Here is a 23,144-nt window from a genome sequence, read left to right on the forward strand (position 1 = left end):
TTCAAAGCTTTTATTATCCTATGAATTTTAAGTTTTCAGACATAGTTTCTAGGCTTTTTCAATAACCAAAACTGAAATATACATCTTTAAGAAGGAGTATATTACTTTAAGAAAGCTTTACTATTTAAAATTTAAGACCTCATTAATAAATGTATATTCATGACCCTTAAAGTGGATCTTTCAGCAGTTCTTCCAAGGTTAACTATTACCTAAAAATCTTAATACTCCTCAGATTTATCACTGTGGAAATATTTTTTATTCCAGCTAAATAAATGAACCCAGATATAGAATGACTATACATAAAATGTACTGACTGCATCAGGTATAAAATTTAGTACATGTTGCTAACTCAACTTCAAAAGTCAACAATCTTTAGGCACAGAGTGTCATACATGATTGAAAACAGACCACTTCTAAAAAAAAAAGAGAGAGAGAGAGAGAGAGAGAGAGAGAGAGAGACACCACTTCTGCTATGTATCTACCCTAGAATCTGTGATTAGAAAAGAGAAAAGAACAAATATTGGATACCTACCAGGCCATCACATGTATCTATCTATGACACTTTTCCTCTATTACACTAGATGCTTCGACACTGCTCCATCAGAACACAGGCTATCTGAAGGTAATGTTAAATAGAATGATAAGTACAAGAAAGGAAAGGAAAAGGGATGTTCACGAGATCTCTTGAGGAAAACATCTATTCTTAAGGAGAGTCTAATACAGAAAATACATCAAGGGCAATACCTGATCACAAGACAGCAACTGATCCAAATTTTTAAACAATTAAAAATTTTTTTTTAATATTAGTAATATTAAACTTTAAATCTTTATTTCCTAATGTCTGAATAATCCTTTCACCTCTCTGGCTTTTCTTTAATGTCTTTACAGTAATTCATCTAAATGCTAATTTTTATTTAGTTATTTCTTATTGAAGTATAGCTGACAATGGTACATTAGTTTCAGGTGTACAACACAGCGATTCATTATGCAAGTTTATACATTACGCTACACTCCCAAGTGTTAGCTACAATCTGTCACCATACAATGCTATTTCTCTTAAAATGTGAATTTTATGTTTAAATAATTAGTCTAAGATTTTGTTGATGTGTAAAACCTGCAACCATAGTGAAAGCAAATAAATGCTGGAAACCTAAGCATTATTCTAAAATGAGTAATAAAGAAACAATATAAAATAGAAAGTTTTCCCACACTTTTACAACTAAGAAGCATTCTCTGAAAACTGGACCTTTCTCTTTGATATCACACAGTAGTTCAAACGACCACTCTTCATGGGCATATTATGAATGTGAGTTTCTCCTGCTCAAGTCTGCTCAGGGTGTGGCAATGACCTCCCATGGCACTGGGCAAACAAGCGTAGTAAGAAGCACTTTGCTGTAGATACAACAGCTGGATAATTTTATAGATTTCTTTCCTTCTTCTAGGTCATCTTTTATGTTCACAAAATAAATACTGTAAAGGCACAGGAACATATTTTAATTTACTTTACACCCTAAAAACTATTCAAATACCTTAAAGAATCTCATTACCACAAGCCATACTGATAAGATTAGCATGGAAATCATTTCCTTGACTTGTTTTTCCCAAGAAAATGTTTTTTAAACACAATGTAACACTGTAAAGACAAAAAAGCACTAAGAAAGAAACTCTTAATTGTGCATTCCTGATTGCATTGAGTCTCTTAATAGGATATAGTCTCTTAACAGCAGAATTATGTTAGCTACTATAATTACCTAAATAATTGAAAGAAGATATAAATCAAGAAATCTATTTTCAAATAAAGGAAAAGAAAGTTACACAAAAAAAATCTATGGTGGTACCCTACATGTGATGAAAACAATAAAAACAATATCCAGAAATTCTTAAGAATGCCTAAGATGATGTCATATCTTGGAATAATAAAAGAGATTTATAACTAGTCAAAATCTAGTTGTGCATATTTCCTAAGTTCAACAGTTAAAAGCTGATATTAACATTATAAGAATCTTGACATACTGAAGTACTGAATCCTTCCAGTAAAAATTGTGAAAACACAAGCAAGAGATGCAATGTATTACTTTTAAGATGGAAAACATTAATGTATTTCCAAACAAATCACATAGAACTTTCAACCATAAAAAAAATACAAAAATGTTAATGATCTTTTAAAGAACAAAGAAAATACTCTCTCCAAGGCAATAATATCATTTGTTAGGTGCTATATTTACACCTGAAATTATTTTACATGTGTAGAGACTGGTGAGAGTGGGATTACACTACTTATTTTGCATATGACTATGTATAAAGTTTCTCAGCCCCAAAATAGCATATTAACTGTAGCTTTTATTTTTATTATTATTATTTTTTAAATTTATTTATGATAGTCACACAGAGAGAGAGAGAGAGAGAGGCAGAGACACAGGCAGAGGGAGAAGCAGGCTCCATGCACCGGGAGCCCGACGTGGGATTCGATCCCGGGTCTCCAGGATCGCGCCCTGGGCCAAAGGCAGGCGCCAAACCGCTGCGCCACCCAGGGATCCCTAACTGTAGCTTTTAAACCCCCAACTCCATCCATAAAGGAAAAGCAGGAACAGAGAATAATGATTATACATACATATTTTTAATACAAATATTAAAACACAATCTTAAACATTTATGTATTAATATAAGAACTCCAAAAAGCAGAGCTGCCTAGATGGCTCAGATGGTTAAGCATCTGCCTTCAGCTCAGGTCATGATCTCAGGGTCCTAGGATTGAGCCCCATGGCAGGCTCTCTGCTCAATGAGGAGTCGCCTTCTCCCTCTCACTCTCCTGTGCTCTCCCTCTTTCTCAAATAAATAAATAAAATCTTAGAGAAAAAAAAAGATTTCAAAAAGTATTCAATCCCAGAAAACTGAAAAATGGATTTTTACATTAATATTTTTATCAGTCATTGGAAACAGAACAGTGTTCCCATTCCTTTAATCTTAATTAGCCAAGGCAAAAGATATTTAAGGAAAAAATATATATACACACATATATTTTAAAAGAAATGAATTACTAGGAATCTAAAGAAGAAAAATCTGAACATTTTATGAGTTAACCATGTTGAATGTAAATCAATGGGTACTCTCACCATCACATTCTAAGTACAGCCAGAAGAATTTGGGTCACAGCCATTTTAAATGCTGGGGTTCCTGTGTGGCTCAGTTGATTAAGCATCTGCCTTTAGCTCAGACCATGATCTGAGGGTCCTGAGATCCAGCCCCACACTGGACTCCCTGTTCACTGGGGAACTTGCTTTTTCCTCTCCTCCCTGCTTGTCCTTTCTCTTGCTATCTCTGCCACGATTATCTCTCTTAGTAGATTTGAAAAACCATATAGTTCTACTTTAACTGATACTATGTTTTAAAGTTATGTGCTAAAACCAAAGTTAAACTCATTTGCACCCCATGAAAACAGCTTTGCTTAATGTAGGAGCTGGTAAAGAATTCCAGCTACAATTCAGAACTTCTAAATAAAGATCTGGCAACCCCTCAAAACTAGTACCATATCAATAATAGTACAACTGGTCCTTAATGATACTCAATTTACAGCTGTGTGCTAACCTAAAATCAAACTCTGCTTTCTCTTTTTATATTACTTGAGAAAAATCAAAAACAAAAATGTAACCCTTCCCTCCCCTCAAAAAAGCTTATCCTGGATTATACAGGAGGGTCCTAAATGCAATCATATGTATCTTTACCAGAGACAAGCAGAAGGAGTTTTAAGAGATAGACATAAACGAGGAGAAGGTGATGTGAACATGAAGCAGAGAGATGTAGCCAGGAGGGATGCAAACAGTCACCTTAAGCTGGAAGAAGCAAGGAAGTACACTTACTAGATTAAAACAAATAGAAAAATAGTTAAAACATAAAGCCTGTTCTCCATTCTACTGATATGCAAGAGTCCCAGCACTTACCACATCACTAGCGCTGGAGAACTCATTATTAACCAGACTTTCCAGAGCCATCCACCGAACTGGCCTGTTTTCGTTGTCCCCTAGACAATGATAGTCCATGGGGAACAAGTCTCTGGAGAGAGCATTATCTGTGATCTTAACTTGAAGTGTGTCATCAATGCTGAAAAGTAAAGACATGAACATCAAATACAATCAGAGTATTTAAAACATTTGGATCACAGTTACTCTTAAATACAACACAATGCCCACTGTAACTCCTGGAGACAACCTCAAATCCAGAGAAAACCAAACATGAATGACAATGACGAGCTCAGAACACCTACACACAGTTTCTAGCAGCCAGGTCTTTGTGGATAACTTCCCTTCTGGCCAGATAGCTCATTCCACAGGCAATCTGAATTGCCATGTGTACCAGGTCTTGTTGAGAAATTGCCTGTGGTTTAAAAAAAAAAAAAAAAAAAAGACATTGTTTGCAGTTAGCACAAAAATGATGATGGCAGCCAGCTGCTTATTTTATTCCACAATCCTACTCCATCCCAAAATACTTCTTTACACCTACACACAGAGTTTTAAAAAGCTACTTCTTCGCCAAGAATACGTTCTCATAGCTCCCTATATTTGTATCTACTATAGTCTTACCATTCTGCAATGTAACTTACCATTTACTTTACCACCTCTCTCATCTCATATTGGGAATAGCTCCCCAACACCCAGGACATACAGCAGCTGCTCTGTAATTCAGCTGTTCCATAAATGCCAAATTCTCAAGGTAATATTTAATTGCTTATTATTCGATAACCTGTTCTTTTCTTAAAAGCTAATAGTTTGGATTAGGAGATGATCTCTGGAGACCATTTTCAAGCTAATGGTCTACAGCTCTCACTACTGCTATACTCCTCTAGAGTCAGCATGCCAGTCTGTGGGCTGGGGAATGAAATTCTTCCTCAGGTGATGCTGATGGGCTACAGCCTCCAACAACTTGTTGGGAAACCTGACTTTAATCCTGTCAATTTACAAAGTGTCCTGATGTATTAAGTCAAATATTCAATACAGCTTTCAAAGCCACTTTCTCCTGGCAACTGTAGTAAGTACATTATTATAAACCCTAAAATAAACTAAATGTGGCTACAAGTTACAATAGGCAACAAAACATCAGCTAGGCTTTAAGACATCTACCATCATGTGCCTGGAATGTAACCAAATGCTCCACAGCTATGTACACAAGCAATAAAGAGAAGAAAACTCTTAGATGACTGACATCTTATAGCCAAGGATATTAAAAACAGATCCAATTATCCCCATAATTCAGACTTCTAGTCACCACCGGCTTTTGATACAATATGAACCAAATGACTCAGACAAGTGTGTTTCCACTCCTAGAAGGGAGATCTAGTATCAGTGCCTTCAAAGAGTTATCAGGAAAATGACTGAAATGGTGTTAAGAGAGAGTCTGAGGTAATTATAAATAAACATATAATGGATAAAATGGAAAAACTTCAGCATCAGTAAAGTGCAACCTTCAAAACAGGTATCATAAATCATCTTCCTCTAAATCAACAGGTTAATAAATACCTTCTGGCTCATTTTGAGTTCCTTTTTGCAGGGTTTTACACAGTTTATATATAAGAAAGTTAACATCTACTTTCAAGGAAACTATCAGAAGTTCCTGGTAAATTATTGATATTTGGGCAAATTTTTCTCACCTGAGGATTATTGGCCTCTACTAATTTGCACTGCCGTAAAAACAATTTAAGATTCCCCCAATTCATGTAAGGCAGTATCACCATGGGCTTTTCTCCTTCTTCTATACATACATGCGTAATAGGAAGAAGATTTCTAAAAAAAAAAAAAAAAAAGAAGAAGAAGAAGAAATCAGGAAGAAGTGAAATCTAAAATCTCAAGGGCTTATTTTATAACCTAAAACAAAACAAAAAAATCTCAAACATACTTAAAAATGATTACCATTAAAAATGTAAACTAAAACAAAACAAGAAAATCTCAAACATACTTAAAAATGATTACCATTAAAAATGTAATAAAATTATAAATGCCCTTTGAAACTAGACTTGAATATTTTTCACATATGCACTTTCCTGATAGAGAAGAGCTGTAAACGCAAAGTTGTTTCCTATGGACTGGATTCTCTGAAGATACATTTTAGCCACACTAAATCTTTACTATTAAGAGTTAATCAGAGACATTTAAAAAATGACTTGACACATTCTGAGTGTATTATATCATGCCCTTTAGTCCATCAATTACAATGGGGGAGGGGGGTGGAAACCCATGCAGACTATGGACCAGAATATGATCATCAAGAAGGCCTCAAAGAGGCTGCAACTGTCAGAAAAGCAAGATGTCCTTAGCTGGTCATATGGGACTCAGAATCTGATTTCTAAATCCTAAATTTACCATTTATAGATAGTCTGTGCAACTCTCTCCTGGCCTTAGTCTCATACCTTTATGGCATCACACCAACCATAAAATTCGTTATGAATAAAGCCAAAGCATGTAGTAAACAGTTTTGTTTCTTTTGAAATTTCCACAGCACACATAAATACTTCCATCTTATCACTTAATGACACCTCTTTCTACTAATATCTGGAAATAATTTAATTTTCTCCAAGGTTATGTACCTTTTTACATAATTATCTTATTTTTCCCCACTATGCTGAAAATTTCTAGAAGACAAAAACTAAGATGAATTCTTATTTTTACACCCAATGTTTTGCATTCTGTGCCAGAAAAAATAAGCATTTAATAAATATTTGATAACACAAGTAATATGGCTTAAAAACATTCCTACTCTTTAATTTAGCAAATTCTGCCTCTAAGGATATTTAATAAGAAAATAATATTAAACATTAAAAAGTTACATGAACAAGGATAGTTAATACAATATTAATAGCAAAAAGTTGCAAACAACTTCAACGTGCAAATGTAAGGAAAGAGTACACTCAAATAACAGGATAGTATATAACAATTAAATGGTCACAAAGAGATGTAAAGAGAACAGGAGTACATGTTTATCTTATAGGATAGCAAGATACAAAATTAATATATGTTTGCAGGATAATTCCAAACATGGAAAAAAATAGTAAAACTCCACAAAAATATGACAAGAATTAAAAGTTGTTGTCTTTAAGTTGCAGGGCTTTAGACCATTTCTACCTTGCCTTTTCTGTATTTTCTAAATTGTCTCAACTAAGCATGTCTCTTTTAAAACCACACCCACACAATTCTGGCCCAACAATGCACAAGTGAAAGCTAGGGGCTCCCTTCATGCTACACAGGAGTTACTAAAAGGGAAAGCACTGATCCTGAGAAGCTGGAAAATGAGGACTCAAGGTAACCCCCTCTAGTATAGCTTCTGTTTGCATTACAGTCTAACAGTGGCAGTGCTGATTAGTGCCACTTAGTGAGGAAACCCATGCAGAGAGAGGTTAGGTAATCTGCCAAGGACGGACAAAAAGTGCACAGAGAAAAAAATTCAAAGCTTCATCTGATTCCAGAAACCCTTGTGCTTTCCCCTGGACCACTGGATATGCTCTTCCAGGAGAGCAAAAAAGGAATACATGAAAAGTGACAAAGCCTCTTTTCATACCACGTCCCACGCACAATAAAATGATTATAGCAGGTCTGCATTTTAGAGGCAACTGAGCACACCATGATTTTAGTAATGTGAAGTTACCCAATTTAACCCTCCCAAGATTACTCCTCTGCTCCTCTCCTCATGTCTGAAATCCACTGAGCAGAGTTAAAGGTATTTTGGTGCTGTTTGAGATCAAATCATTAAAAGCTGTCTAGAAGAAGTAACAAGCTGCATGAACATATTTTAAAGTACAAGTGGCTGGTCTTCGTTCTGCCCATTTCATAAAGAAAAAGTAGATAAAGAGGAAGATCTGAGACCTAGATGTAGGGTGGATGAGAGCAGAAACTGGTGCTGTGGACAAGAACAAGGCAGAGGAAGGGAAGGTTTTGTGGCGATAAGGAACAAGAACTACATCCAGTTCCCTGTCTTGCCCAGTGTCCTTGCAGAGAGAGAGTTGGGAGGCACTCAGTGTTCAGAAAGTCGCCATCAGGAAACTTGGGCCAGTGGAGAGCCAAACCACAAGGAGAAATAACTCAAGAGCCCTTTGTTACGAAGTACTTCTGATGTAATTTAAATAAAAATAAATTTTGTTTACACAGCTATTTTAATGTAGAGTAAAAATTATTCTCACAAATTCCAGTGGAAAAAGGAATAAAAAGAATTTCAAAATAATTTAAAGTATTTCAACACTTTACAATTCTTACTTGTGGAATGTTGAAACATGAAGTAATAAACATGTTTCACATGTGGAATTACATACTACAACTAGTTCTAAAAAATTAAATTCGGAAACGAGGTATTATTTCTAATTGACTGTATTACATTTGCTTGATCAGTTTTGTAACATGAACACTAAAGCTCATTAGTTCATTTTTATACCTCAGGCCTAGCAGAGTTGCAAGTGCAAAACTGGCACTCGTGGTTTAGAATAAGAGAATGAACAAATAAATTTATAGACACAGCCATGACACCAGGGGTCAAAAAGTAAAGCATCATAGGCCCTAGTCCTCAGTCCTCTTAAAGATAAAACAAACTGTTACAATGAATGGAAAGAACAATAATGTACTTTTCTATAAACTGACAAGGTGTTCTACTCATTAAAAACTAGGAGTCCTAGGGCACTTGGGTGGCTCAGTCGGTTAAGCATCCAACTCAAGATTTCAGCTCAGGTCTTAATCTCAAGGTTCCAAGTTCAAGCCCTGTACTGGGCTCCACACTGAGCATGCCACCTACTAAAAAAAAACAAAAACAAACAAAAACAAAAACAAAAACAAACAAAAACCCCAAAACCTAAGAGTCCTGGTATTACTGTATAGGCAGGAAGAATAATTAACTATGACCAAACTATATAATCTGCTTCTAGAAGACTTTCCCTGATCACTGAATGTTCAGTATCAACCCCATTCACCATGTGGAATTCCATCACCTAAGGGTGTTCTAGGGCTGCTAATTCATTCTGATATGATGCTGGAAAACCCTACAGCTGAAAGTCACATGAGAAATGCTGCGAATACTTGCTCTGAACATTTTCCAGCCAAAGCATCTTTGGGCTACAGTACATTAAAAACTGCTTCTTGGGAAAATCCTGGCTTTGTCTACATTTGTCCTTCTCTCACTTCTGTGAAGTGGTGCGAACCTTTTACCAGGGTAAGAATACGAGGTAGGTACAGAAGTTCTAAGTTGACATCACATACTAATATTAAACACTTTTGGCTCTGCCCCATAGAGTCAGCATAAAAGAATTTCAAGCACTTCCAATATTGCCAAAGAGATTTCCAAATGACCATTACCTATTTCTTGTTTTGTTACTCAGAGGAAACAAAATGTGTTTTTATAGAAAATACCATCTTAGGGATGAGTTATCCATCCATTCTCCTCTGTAAGTTCTACACTTGGACTGAATCAGGCCAATGGAAGATCATTTTTCAACCACTTGTCTTTAACCCTTCAACAGGACATCTTCAGTCTCTCAATACTATATGTTCAATTTTTTCAAAGGTCCTTGGGCTTTCTTATGCTCAGTGAAACCAGAAAATTTATCTGTTCATTATATTAATCAATGTCCCAGGTATAAGCTTAATGGCATCTACCTCAGACTTTGACCCTAGAAAACCTTTTTTCCTCCCCCAAGGAACATTTACACTTCTTTCCTTTTAATACTGAGATTTAACAACTTCTAATTGTTATTCAAGCTTAATTGCTCAGAAGCTAAGAGATTTTTATGTTCAATCACAGCAAAAATATTTGTATCTTTGTTGCTGGCTTGTTTCCTCTTACATCATCACAATGCCATAAACTCAGTCTGATTTTCATTAACATTTTATTGATCTTACTACTGCTGCTTTCTTTTCAGGTTCTCAAATTCTTTCAAATATGAACCAAAGTATACACAAAATTCAAAAATGAAACTCTGCACAGTCATCTTATTTTTTGGCAGAACCCAAGTAACTGCTCAAAGTACACAGAAATTAAAATGCATGCAAAAGGCAGCATGCATCACTTTTCCATGTGCTTTTATCCCCAGAAGTTTATAAATATCTTCCAAAAAGGATGGGTCACTGTCCCATTTTTTTTAAACATACACAACCAAATCTGTAATAAGCATATAAACAAAGCTGACTCTATATGCTGTTTAAAAAAAACAACAACAAAAGCCCTGCCAAAATACTGATACTGCTGTATACTGCAATACTATATTTAAGCCCTTTTTGTCTCAGAATGTAGAAGCTTTCATTATAGCTCTGTGAGGAGGACTGATAATCAAGATTTTTTTAAAAAGCTCTTTATATGGAACTACAGTATTTTTTCAAAACCATAACATGATTTAATGACAAGACAGTGGTTAAATAAAATGCAGTACATCCATTCAATGAACTGCTATATAATTTATTATTTTATTTTTTATTTTATTTTTTTTTTAAAGATTTTATTTATTTATTCACGATAGACATAGAGAGAGAGAAAGGCAGAGACACAGGCAGAGGGAGAAGCAGGCTCCATGCAGGGAGCCCGATGCGGAACTCGATCCGGGGACTCCAGGATCACGCTCTGGGCCAAAGGCAGGTGCCAAACTGCTGAGCCACCCAGGGATCCCTATATATCTTTTTTAAATGAGAACATGAATTCATAGTGACTTATATGAAGAGTTAGCTACATTGTTTTGTTATATTGAAAAGCCCATTAACCTTGTTAAAGATAATAATGCTGTTATGATTATTTATGCAAACATTCTCATTGTGGGGAGGGAGGATTGCATGCTGGAAGTGAATTGAAAATGTTGAGATGTCCAGTTTACTTTAAAATATTTCTACAAAAAAAAAAATAAATAAAATAAAATAAAATAAAATAAAATATTTCTACACTCATAAATAGCTATGTACCATCTGGATGGATAGTGGACATACATACATACACCAAACAGAAAAGGCAAAATGTTAAAACTATCACTGAATTTAGGAAATGGGATTACTGGTGTTAATTATGCTTGTCTTTGGTACTCTATGTTAAAAAAAAAATCTCATAGATATTTTTTAGTATATACATATATGTATCTTACTATTCTATTTTTTAAAGGAAAACATGTACACAAAATATGTAAAAATTCTCTTGAAAGCTTAGCTATGTTTATCCAGATGTGGACTTACATACTCTACTTTATTTTCTTCTTTATACTTCATTTTTAAATTTTGTGCACTGAGCATGCATTTCACTTTAATATTCTAAAAAAAATAAGCTATTCCAAAAAGCTTTCAATTCAGAACATATCACAACATTCTTATTATAAAAATGTAGCAAACAATGTTACCATGCTTAACACTTTAATGCTGGGTAGGGTTCTTCTCTCACCTGTGATGAAGACCTCGTAGCTTACAACTTTCTGTGAGCATCATTGTCACCTGAATTTCAGAAGCTTGATCTATACAAAGAAAAAGACTAATTTGTATGTCAACAGTAAAAACAGTAGTAATAATATTTTATAAAGGTTCTTTTTTTTTTTAATTTTTATTTATTCATGATAGGCACACAGTGAGAGAGAGAGAGGCAGAGACACAGGCAGAGGGAGAAGCAGGCTCCATACACCGGGAGCCTGACGTGGGATTCGATCCCGGATCTCCAGGATCGCGCCCTGGGCCAAAGGCAGGCGCCAAACCGCTGCGCCACCCAGGGATCCCTAAAGGTTCTGATCAATGCTACAAGACCGAGAAAAAGATACGAAGATTGGCAGATCCAAGATCCACATCCCAGGCCTACCTAGTAAAATACTGAACCAAGAGTAAAATCCAGGACACTGCAGTCAGGCACTATGAGTCTGTGTCACATTCACTCCTTAAAAGTAGAGCTGTTGAAGCTAAGAAATCACAAATTTCATTTCATTCTAAAACTAACTGGAATCACTCTATTCCATGCTTGCTAGCAGGTCCACTTTTCCAGACAACTTCACTTAGTTTAAAACCTTTGAAGGAATGTAAAAAGGGTGGACAAAGAGCCAAGAACTTGAAAGACTTTGTACTTCTTTGGAAAAGGTGCTTCACACCAATGTCTACTAGAATAAACTCTAGTTGTCTAAAAACTGCTCAAAAATTAGAATCATCTAGGAATGGCAGAATGTGTCCTTATTTCTCCTTCTGTAATCTAAATAAATTTTAATTAAATTATGGCCAAGGCAATTTGAGAACTGGAGGGTCTTTTACAGATTGCAAGCTAGTAATAGTTAGAAGTCCACACCTAAGTTAGTAATTGTTTACTTTCTTGCCAACTGGTACCAAGACAGAAGTAAAAGTTAATTTTTTAGGGCATGTCATTTTATGTATAATTTTTTTCAAATTCTTAACTTTAAAGAGCATATTCTATTAAGCAGAGGACACTTGAACTGGATGATGATCTAAGAATACTATGGATTGGAGAAAAAAATAATTGTATCCATTTAGTAAGAAAAAATCATTTTTCTGGATTGCTTTCCTAGTCTAGTTCAAGTCTTAATTTTAAATATTGAAAGATTTAAGATGTATAAATTTGAAAAATATACTATAAAATGTTTACATTCCAAAAATTATAAGAAAAAAAGAAATAAAAAATACTTATTTCTAAACTGCAATATATTAGCAGCTATAAAACAAGGCTTTAACACCAATAGCCTCAAATTAATTAATTTTATGGAATTCAATTTCACAATATTCACTGTGTGAAATTCAGATTCCTAATTTCAATCTCTGTACATTTCTACTGGAATGTCCATTAAGTCTGCAAATTTATGAATTTTTTAAGAAGCCAAACTGCAATTTCTTGCTTATGTCTAAAAGCAAAGGGCAATAATCTTCTAAACACTTAATTCTTGCATTTTAAGCTGCACTTCTGTGTGGCATGTAACGAAGTATATGGATTTGTGAACGACCTTGGTCAGCTCTACATAGCTTCAAAAAAAAAAAAAAAAATTCCAAAAGAATAAATCTCATAGATACTCAATTGTATGGAGTTGAGGCAAGGACTGCGGTCAGCGCACTTCCTCTTTATTTCTCATGCAAACCGTAACCATATCCTGGCTAAGGACTCACTGTGCTTTCTCTTGTTTCCGGCTAGCTCAGAAAGAACACTATAATTACAGTGGTAAGGCACAGAAACAACCAAGGGACTACAATTTCAAGTGTATCCGGAGGGGGAAATCTTATCTTGTGAAACAGTTCCAGTATCCGCATTGTGTTTTCTTATCACTATTATTTCCCCTTTTCCCCCCTTCCAACCTTAAATCAATCCAATTCTGTACAGAAAGCTCTTCTGCTAATTTAAGATTCATTCAGAACAAATTAGTAACAGCTGGGTTATAAACTGTCCATAGATTATGTATAAACCCCAGAAGAAATATTAAAATTACAGAGAAATATTTCCTTAAAAATGGGGGAAAATGTAACAAAAGTCAACAGCTATTAAACTGAGGGTTCAAATTTTACATTTTCAAAGACTAATATGTAAAATATCCTTCAAAACTAGTCAGAAAACCTAGTGGACCTAACTTAAATATTACTCTTTAAAAGTGCTTTCAGGCTAGAAGAAGTAGGTAAATAAAATACATACTGAACAGTATAGTAAGTTAAACCATTTGTTTAGAAAACATAAAAGTTGAGTGTGTGTTTGTGTATATATTTGCAGCATCCTTAAAGAACCAATTTGCTAAATTAAAAGAAATCAACTTCCACATTTTTTCTTTTTTTTTTTTTAATTTTTTTTAAAAATTTATTTATGATAGTCATACAGAGAGAGAGGGAGAGAGAGGCAGAGGGAGAAGCAGGCTCCATGCACCGGGAGCCTGACATGGTATTCGATCCTGGGTCTCCAGGATCGCACCCTGGGCCAAAGGCAGGCGCCAAACCGCTGTGCCACCCAGGGATCCCCACATTTTTTTGTTAGGTTAGTACAACTTTTTAGAAACCATAAACATAAATCCTTCATACTTTCCATGAATTCATTTAAGAAGATTTAGAAACCTAAGTTCTTATAAATTAACTTTAAAAAGTTCATAAAATTGTCACCTCCTACATGTTAAACTGAATTTAATTTTTCTCTCAATTTCTGCATCAAAATGCTAAATTTGTTTTTCCAAAATTAACATCTTGTCATCTCAGTCTATATCATACACTGTCAGACATTAAGCACCCTATAAATTACCACATTTTTCTTTCTCTTAAAATGAATAAACAGATTTAACTAAGATTTAAGCTTTTATAAATAAATATCGATTATAAAGTAAAAAAGTAAACATCATATTTCTCCAAAAGGATATTATGTGAAAATAGGTATTCTGTTCATGATAACATAAACTAGTGCTACCCTTTAACAAACAACTGGACAATATCTATCAAAATCTTAAATGTAAATACAATTGGGGCAGCAATGCCAACTTAGTCACACCTACAAAACTAAGCCAAGAAGTAGATATACACACATGGGTATTTTCTGCAGCATTATATATAATAGCAGAAAAAAGGCAGGGGGAGTGGGGGAAAGGTAAGCAAGGCTATGCACCTTCTAACTTTCAGACTCATAGTACCTTATTTTTATTTTTTAAAATCCTTTATTAGACTGCAATATTGGGAGTGGGAAGAAGGGAAAGAGGGAAAGAGGAAAGGAGGAAAAACTAGTAACAATGTTTTTTTTTTTTTTTTTAAATATATTTTTTAAGTTTTTTATTTATTTATGATAGGCAACAGAGAGAGAGAGAGAGACGCAGAGACACAGGCAGAGGGAGAAGCAGGCTCCATGCACCGGGAGCCCGATGTGGGATTTGATCCCGGGTCTCCAGGATCGCGCCCTGGGCCAAAGGCAGGCGCCAAACCGCTGCGCCACCCAGGGATCCCAACAATGTTTTTAAGAGAGAAAAAACAAAGAATTTTACCTAGAAAAAAAATACAATATTAAATATAGCAACAATGAGGTCAAATGGATATAATTAAACTACAAGCCTGGGCAATACCTAGTAAGTGTTTTAACATCTTAAATTATTAGACTTCTATTTTCTATACCTTACAAAAACAACTCAAATTTCCTCTTATTGAGTTAAATTAACATAGACTGACTTAAAGGTCTGGGAAAGACTGAGAGTTTGAGACAGAATTTACTGGCATGATTCACCTTAGGAAAGCATTCTAAAATGGAAAAAATCCTACCTTTAACTGTTTTTACAAATGCTTGTTTTTCTTTATTTGGATCCTTTTCATCTACTAAAATCCCATGGAAAATACGTCCAAAAGTACCTAAAAGGAAAAATAATAATTAATGAGACCATTGTATGACAACCTTCCTAAAATTTTAAGTACGAAATTACCTGGCACAATATAACTTAAACATAACAAGGGCATACGTGATCAACAACCTTACTCTAACCAATCTTTGTTTTTTAAATGACTATTAGAAATACTTAGTAACTGGGGCACCTGGGTGGCTCAGTCAGTTAAACGTCTACCTTTAGCTCAGGTCATGATCCCAAGGTCCTGGGATTGAGCCATCCCCTCACCCACCCAGCATCCCCTGTATTGGGCTCTCTGCTCAGCTCTTCGCCCCTCTCCCTCTGCCCCCACCCCATTTATGCTTCCCCTCTGCCAAATAAATAAAAACTTAAAAATAAAATAAATTTTTAAAAGAAAAATTCTTTGTAACTAAGAAATACTTTAATGCTTTAATGTGCTTTTAAAATGCCATATTTAAACTAAATATATGAAAATTCTTTCTGAATTATTCTAAATAAACTAATGATATAGCCAGGAACACTGGAAATCAGTAATGGGGTATCCATAGAAGCATTTATGAATTTCTAGGCTTAGCTTCGAATAATAACAAAGAGAAAAATGGACTCCCCTCATATATTCAAAAACAGTCCAAAAAATGTGCTTCCTTTAATTACTATTTGTCACTGAGGGTGGTAGTTCAAGCCTCTCTCTTTGCTGTGATTGACCTATAAGCATCTCAACTAAGAGGTGAATTCAGAGTGACTCATATACATTCAAAACATTCCAAACTGGCTTGTGGAAGGGGGAAAGAAAAGGTAATTCTCTATTTAACAATTTGAGGGGCTCAATGAGGTACTTTATCATTAATCTCTATACTCTTCTGTCAGCATCTCTTCAATTAATAACCTAAAACTCAAGAAAGAAAACAAGGACCAGCAACTGGGGAAGGGGAGGGTAATAACATCTATCAAACATCTGTGTGTTAGTTCACTTAATGTATATCATTTCATCTAATCTTCACAACCAGTTCAAGAACAGACATCATAGTCCAAATTTAGAGAAGAGGAAATTGGACATGGAAGACATTAAATGATTTCTCCAAGGTCACACAGATGATAAATTGTGAGACTAGGATTGGAAGTTGGGTGTAACACCAAAACCCATGTTTGCTCTGTCTGCTAGAGCCCCCATACTATCTGTCACAGCAAACAGGTTTGCTAGGTAGTGATATCTTTAAACAAGAACAAAAATATATTTAAAGATAATAAAGGCTAATATAACATGAATGCTTTAATATACTTGAAAATTAAGAATTATGCCAAAGCTATATTAAGGCAAATTAAAGATCAAAAGAAAGAGAAAATGAAAATCAGTTTTATAAAGGAAATAAATTGTGTACTTCTAACTATCCTTAGACACAAAGAGATAAAATTCTTAAAATTTGAAATAAAAAAAAATTTATAGTCTAAATTTTCCTTGAGAAACTGATTTTGAGATAATAAATACCTTCTTGGAGTACATCTTTTAAAGTTATCCTCTCCCTGGATATTGCTATATCCTTCACCTTAGCTTTGGCCTCCAAAAGAGTGACACTTCTCAGATCGTTCTTCTCTATCCGCAAGGTAGGATAACCTGAGGAGCCAACAAAGCCAGACCAAGAAATATAAATACCCTTATTATGCCATCAGGGTCAACTAATTCAGTCAAAACCTCAGGACTCAAGTCACAGGAATAAATAAATGTAAGAATCATAAAAAGAAGAAGGCATGCACATGAACTTAAAACGGCCACACTAAATTTTAAAGAAACACTTTCACCTACCCCAAAATCTTAAAATGAGTAATTAAAAGAAGAAACACTATGAAACAATGAATATTACCGTGACCACCACTTCAGCTGCCTTTCAGCCATGAAATAAGCATTGATTGGGGATCCCTGGGTGGCTCAGCAGTTTAGCGCCTGCCTTTGGCCCAGGGTGCAATCCTGGAGTCCCGGGATTGAAGATTGAATCCCGCATCAGGCTCCCGGTATGGAACCTGCTTCTCCATCTGCCTGTCTCTGCCTCTCTCTCTCTCTCTCTGTGTCTATCATGAATAAATAAATAAATCTTAAAAAAAAAAAAAAAAAGAAAAGAAATAAGCACTGACTCACAGGACTTAACTCAATCCCTTTTATGGACTGTTTTCTTCCAAAGGGTTTCTAGTATAGTCTCCTAGGAAACACTTTTCAAATGAAAAGATGCTCGTAAAACTACCTTTTCTAACAAAACACCTGATCAACTTAATCAATCTCATATTTATACAGCCTAGTCGTATCACTGTGAGATACATTGGTTTTTCAGCTCCCATATTTCTCATTCTTGCCATGATGACAACAAAAACAAAAGAATCTAACCATAACTTAAACTTTTCATTCCAAGAAAAAAATGTTAGAATAAAAGGATTCCGTATCAGCAAGTAGAAATTGAATGGTACCTCTAAGATTTATGCACTTTGGTAAACATACGGGAAGAAAACTCCCTAAAGAGTTAGTAGACCTAGATGATGGTCACCAACACGCTGCTACAAAATCTAGATGATAGGCCTGGGAGCTTTGTGACCAACAGATTAGGCTGACAACACCTGATTCCACCGATCAGCAGTCTGAACAGGATACTTACAGGTGTGTGTCTGTATTTGTCTATGTTTAATCCTACCTGGAATTCTCGGAGTTTCTTGGATCTGTGGTCTGCTGTCTTTTGTTATTTTGGAAAATTCTTGGTCATTATGTCTTCAAACAGTTTTTTACTCCTTTCTTTGTCGTTTTTTATTTGTACAAAAATGGATTTCCATTTTATTTTTTAAAAATGTTTGTTTTTGCCATATAAAATAAATGAACGATCTATCTCAAGATAATGTCCATAAAAAATAAGTATATTTCTTATCGATAGTAACTAAAAATAGTTTAATAAATAATTTCAACTGAGTCTTGAAAAGTATTTTGCTTTTAGCATAGAATAATCGAATCTACTTCTTCAAGATTATAGTAACAATCAAAAATTGACTCTAATGAGCAAAGCTTGACATCTGCACACTAAAAGCAATGATGTGTTTCTTCTGAATAATCCGAACTATTTTCATAACTATGATCGTATCTTCTGAAGAACATATAATTCTTTCTTTCGTTGGCAGTGATGCTAACTACTATTATGATTTCTTTTAAATTCTTTAATCTTAAGCATTCCCTCTTCCCCCTTTTCTTTTTCTTGCCACTCTTATTAAAGAAACCAGCTCAGTTATCCTGGGGAATGTCTAACATCTGCTTCTTCCAGTATCATTTAACTTGTTCCTCTATCCCTGTATTTCGTGGGATGTCTGGGTGGCTCAGTTGGTTAAGTGGCTGCCTTCAGCTGAAGTCATGATCTCAGGATCCTGGGCATGTGGCTCCCTGCTCAATGGGGAGTCTGCTTCTCCACCCCCCCCCACCCCCCGCTCCTTCACCCTGCTCATGCTCTCCCTCTCTCTCAAATAAATATCCCTTTAATTTCTTGCAAACTGCCAGTCAGTTCCACAGCCGTGATTAGGTCCAGGTTAACTCCTGGAGTGGGGAGGGGAGACAAAGTACTCCATGGGTGGTATATAACATGTCGGAGTACAAAATATCTAGTTGTCCTACTGTTAGTGATGCAAAGTTTCATTAGCGGAATCAGGCTGTGACAATCTGATTTCTCTTTGTTCACAGGATTTTAAACACTGATGATCTTTTCCTGAATCAAATATTTTAACGGAAGTTGCAAATATGATTTTCTTTAAAAAAAAAAAGATTTACTTGACAGAGAGAAAGAAAGCATAAGCAAGGGGAACAGGAGGGAGAGAAATAGGCTTCCCATTGAGCACAAGAGCCCAATGTGGGGCTCAATCTCAGGACCCTGGGATCATGATATGAGCCAAAGGCAGATGGCTTAACTGACTGAGCTCCCCAGGTGTCCCTGACTTTCTAATTCTATCCTTTCGCTCCTTTCACATTTACTAGGTAGGATTCTTCTGTAAGCAAGCATTTTCCCTCATCAACCAGCACTACACGGTTACACTGAAACTGCTGATATATGAAATACAGTTCATATAGCCAGTCATCAGAATGAGGTATTATTGGTGCCTTAGTTACCTCTCATAATGATCAACTTTTATCATTACAAACTTACAGATTTTTACATATTCAATGTTTCAATCCACTACAGTCATTCTTTTTGATGCTCAAATGACCCATCTCTACGTGGCCCAGGTTTATCTTGTCCATTCCTGACTTAGTCCTGAAATCGTCCACTTCCCTAAAGAATCCTAGTTCTTTTTAATGGGAAACAGTACTGAAAGACCACAAGAGGGCACTGGATGAAGGGCAGATAATCTTAGTTTACCTAAAAGTAAATGCCAGCCCAAGGAAGATAACTGCCTGTAAGAACCTAATTAATCAATAACACTACTGAATTGAGCCCTGATTTGTGGTCCACTGTTTATCCTGATGATTATGTTGTGTTTTATTTGTGTGAAGACTGATTCTTCATTATGTCTAACTTGTTTACTAAGAATGATTATTTTCCCCAACATCAACCTGTTAGAATATAAAAACTTTCACCAAAATCCTGTTCGAAAACAACAAAAAAAGGTTAAGCATCTCCCTTCAGCTCAGGTCATGATCCACGATCCTGGGATCAAGTTCCGCATCAGGCTTCCTGGTCAGCAGGGAGCTCTCTCTCCCTTTGCCCCTGCCCCGACTCATGCTTTCTCTTTCTCTGTGTCAAATAAATAAATAAAATCTTTAAAAGAAAATCAGATTCCATGTTCTCAATTCTAATGGCAGCTAGCTTCCTATCATAATCAAAAAACAACGTGCCTAGCTGGCTCAGTTAAGCAGGGTCTTTTGATTTCAGGGTCTTGAGATCGGTCGGCTCTGCTATCAGCACAGAGTCTGCTTGTCCCTCTCCCATTCCTTCTGCCCCTCCCTTCCCTACCCCTCATGCTCTTTCTCTCAAATAAATAAAATCTTTAAACAATGACGTAAAGTCCATACCCCTTAAGATTATCAAACAATTTATTAAAATCTAACAGTTTTCATACAGCTCAATGGCATATTCTAACTACTTGAAAATATTCCTTCTGAATTTCTCTAGAAGTGATTCAGTATCCCTTTTAATGTAATTAATCTATGGAAATCTCCCCCAAATTAATTCTAGCAATTAAACATAAATTATATTTTTACTACTCCAATTTTAGAATGTTCCCCTCAATGCTCTAGAAAGCAAAAGTTGAAGATCAGGCCTAATCCTGTGCATGTACTACACAGAATGGTACACATGCCCCACAAATTACTAACAACACAGGTACTGCTGGCAAAAAGACCACAGACAACTTTACTATATCATCTTTAGAATTAAATTAACTCTTACTGGTGATAGGAGTTGCATTGTTGGGTGTGTCGGCTCTCAGATACTGAGTCGTCTGGGTAGATGGCTGAGAAAGCCCTTGGGAACTACTGCTGGCACTGATGCTGCAAACAAGTTTTAAGAGAGAAATAACTGATAAGTCAGCTTCAGTGAGAAATTTCCTTTTTCTGTATCTTCAAAAATGCATGCAGCCATTATAACCAGCTTAAAATCTTGATGGCAGTCACAATAACGCATGGATGTCCGTCACAAACATTCCATGTTGAAATTTTAATACCATAAAGTAGAGCTTTTTTTCTCTGCTAGCTCCACAATATCAAGCAGTTTCATCTTATCAGTCATTCAGAAATGCAAGTATTAGTCCTCAGACACCATAGACAGCAGTCCTGAACCTCACACAAAGACATGTTAGGGATCTATGGGTCATCCCTTAGGAAAAGAACCCATCCCAATTAGTTTGCTTTTTTAAAAAGGAGGAGAATTACAGGCCTCTTTCACTAATGGTCCAAAATCAAATAGGCCAACATGCTCAAGAGCTATCGTATCTAGCTCTAGTTAATTGAATCACATACATTTTCCTTCTTCCTCAATCCTACCTTTTTAGAATTTATGGAACTTATCAGAATTCTCTAGTACTTGAAACATTCCATTACACCACATTCTTTAGATAATATGGGAGATCTGGAAGATGGTAGGCTCAAGTAATTGCTAACCCTTTACTCAAGATTACCACAAATTAATACCTCTTAAGTATGTACTTCTGTCTCTTCAGTGGGCAATAGCCTTATCCCAGGTTACACTTGGCCATATTTGAGTTTCACTACCTCAGCTCTTAATTTTGTAGTAGTAGAGAAGTGAAGGATAGAAATTCAGCATGAAGAATGAAATCAGATGGCAGGAAGTCATACCAGACTGTCAGGATAGGCTTCTCATGCCTGTCTTAGCTATAGGATCACCAAAGTCCAACTCAAGGCTCCCAACTTTCTTAAAAAGGCAAAATCTTTGATCTGACCACAGCTCACAGAACTGTTCTAAATTTTCAAAACCCAGTGATTAAAAAACACATAATGACAAAAGGCTGCTATTTGAGAATTGATCTATGTGAGGCTACACATGTAGTGGGTATGCAGCAGTCCAGTGAAGAGCTTAAACCTTGAAATCAAAACTGCCAAAATCACCTTTTACTAGCTGTATGACCTCAGGCAAACTAATGCTTCTGTAGCCTCAAATTCCTCATGCTTAGAATGAGCCTAATTCTACCTCCTGACAAGGTTGCTAAAAGGTATATGTGAAAAATAATATAAGTAAAGCATTTAGAAGAATACACTGGCTTCAAACATACATTAATAAATTATCATTTACTTTTATTATTACTAATATTATGTATCCTCAATCCTTAAAATGATAAGGAACTAAAGAGTACCTGTTTTCAGAGTTCTAAGTACTACTCAATGATCAGACTAAAAATTAATATTAAAAGTCCAGGGGAGGGAAGAGAAATATTACTTCCCCGCAAAAGGGGAAAATAAAGGACCTCAATTTACTTACCCATAAAACAGGACTAAGAAAATCTACCTCCCAGGATTTTTCTGAGGCTCCAGTTATATAATAAATGTAAAACTATTCCTTAAAAATTACTTGCAACCAATAGACCCTGATGGTGATATAAATGGCCAGACTCAAAACTATTTACTGGTTGTTTCTCCCCAGTAACTGAACAGTAGATGGCACTCTTGTACCACCTCAGAATTCTTGAAGTGCCTACAAAGATGTTGAGTACCTTTTCAAGAAGCCATAAAACTGATTAGAGAATTCAGAGACATTTTTGGCTCTTTGATGGTCTTATCCACTAGGTTATACTCTGAAAACAAGCAATATTGTAAGTTGCTTTCATTCAGGCAATGTCTAGAAAACTTTGCCTGAAAATGGAAAGAACCAGAATCCCCAATGCATGAGTGGTAACTGATTATTTTAGCGGGCTGAGGTACATGTCCCATAGAATCTGACAGTTTTTGCACAACTCTGGCCTATGTGTCTTCACAGCCCTAGCACACATGTAAACATTCAAGGAAAATGTGTCTATCTAAACTTCTGTATGCTATGCTCCTCAGTGACTCCTTTAACTGTACTGGTATCCTCTCAAAGTTCTATCTAAATGTTCCTGTTCCCTTACTTCCCACTCAGAAGCTTCTAAATGCCATTTCTTCCTCTATAAACCCCAATGCTAACTTCAACACCATCATATACACAAAACCTATTCTGAAACATGTCACCCATGTATTTCTCTTTTCATTCTTATCTCCTTTCTCTTCCTTCTCTGCTCAGATAAAGCAAGTAAAACAGAGGGGCAGGTATTGAATCCAACCAAGTTCCCTGTCTCCTTGTGTTTCTGTTTATGCCACAAATATGCCTATCCACTGTGCATATGACACTGTGTAGGCCTAGGGATTCAGCAATGAGTAAGACATTCGGCTTCC

The 23,144-nt window shown here is 35.7% G+C and overlaps 1 protein-coding gene across 4 annotated transcripts in view; it reads right to left on the reverse strand.

Annotated features, from left to right (window-relative positions):
- RYK (receptor like tyrosine kinase) overlaps nucleotides 1-23,144 on the reverse strand; it is a 90,469-nt gene that overhangs the window by 13,238 nt on the left and 54,087 nt on the right. For 3 of the 4 annotated variants that reach the window (XM_038570927.1, XM_038570930.1, XM_038570929.1), the window contains exons 7-13: nucleotides 20,671-20,771; nucleotides 16,755-16,889; nucleotides 15,189-15,275; nucleotides 11,377-11,446; nucleotides 5,642-5,774; nucleotides 4,262-4,371; nucleotides 3,939-4,098 (exon numbers count right to left, since the gene is read on the reverse strand). In XM_038570927.1, coding sequence (XP_038426855.1) covers nucleotides 3,939-4,098; nucleotides 4,262-4,371; nucleotides 5,642-5,774; nucleotides 11,377-11,446; nucleotides 15,189-15,275; nucleotides 16,755-16,889; nucleotides 20,671-20,771 — 796 coding nt within the window. The remainder of the gene's footprint in view (nucleotides 1-3,938; nucleotides 4,099-4,261; nucleotides 4,372-5,641; nucleotides 5,775-11,376; nucleotides 11,447-15,188; nucleotides 15,276-16,754; nucleotides 16,890-20,670; nucleotides 20,772-23,144) is intronic. The other variant, XM_038570928.1, reaches the window with a different exon arrangement.

This window comes from Canis lupus, chromosome 23 (genome assembly GCF_011100685.1).
Source record: "Canis lupus familiaris isolate Mischka breed German Shepherd chromosome 23, alternate assembly UU_Cfam_GSD_1.0, whole genome shotgun sequence".
Taxonomy (NCBI): Eukaryota; Metazoa; Chordata; class Mammalia; order Carnivora; family Canidae; genus Canis; species Canis lupus.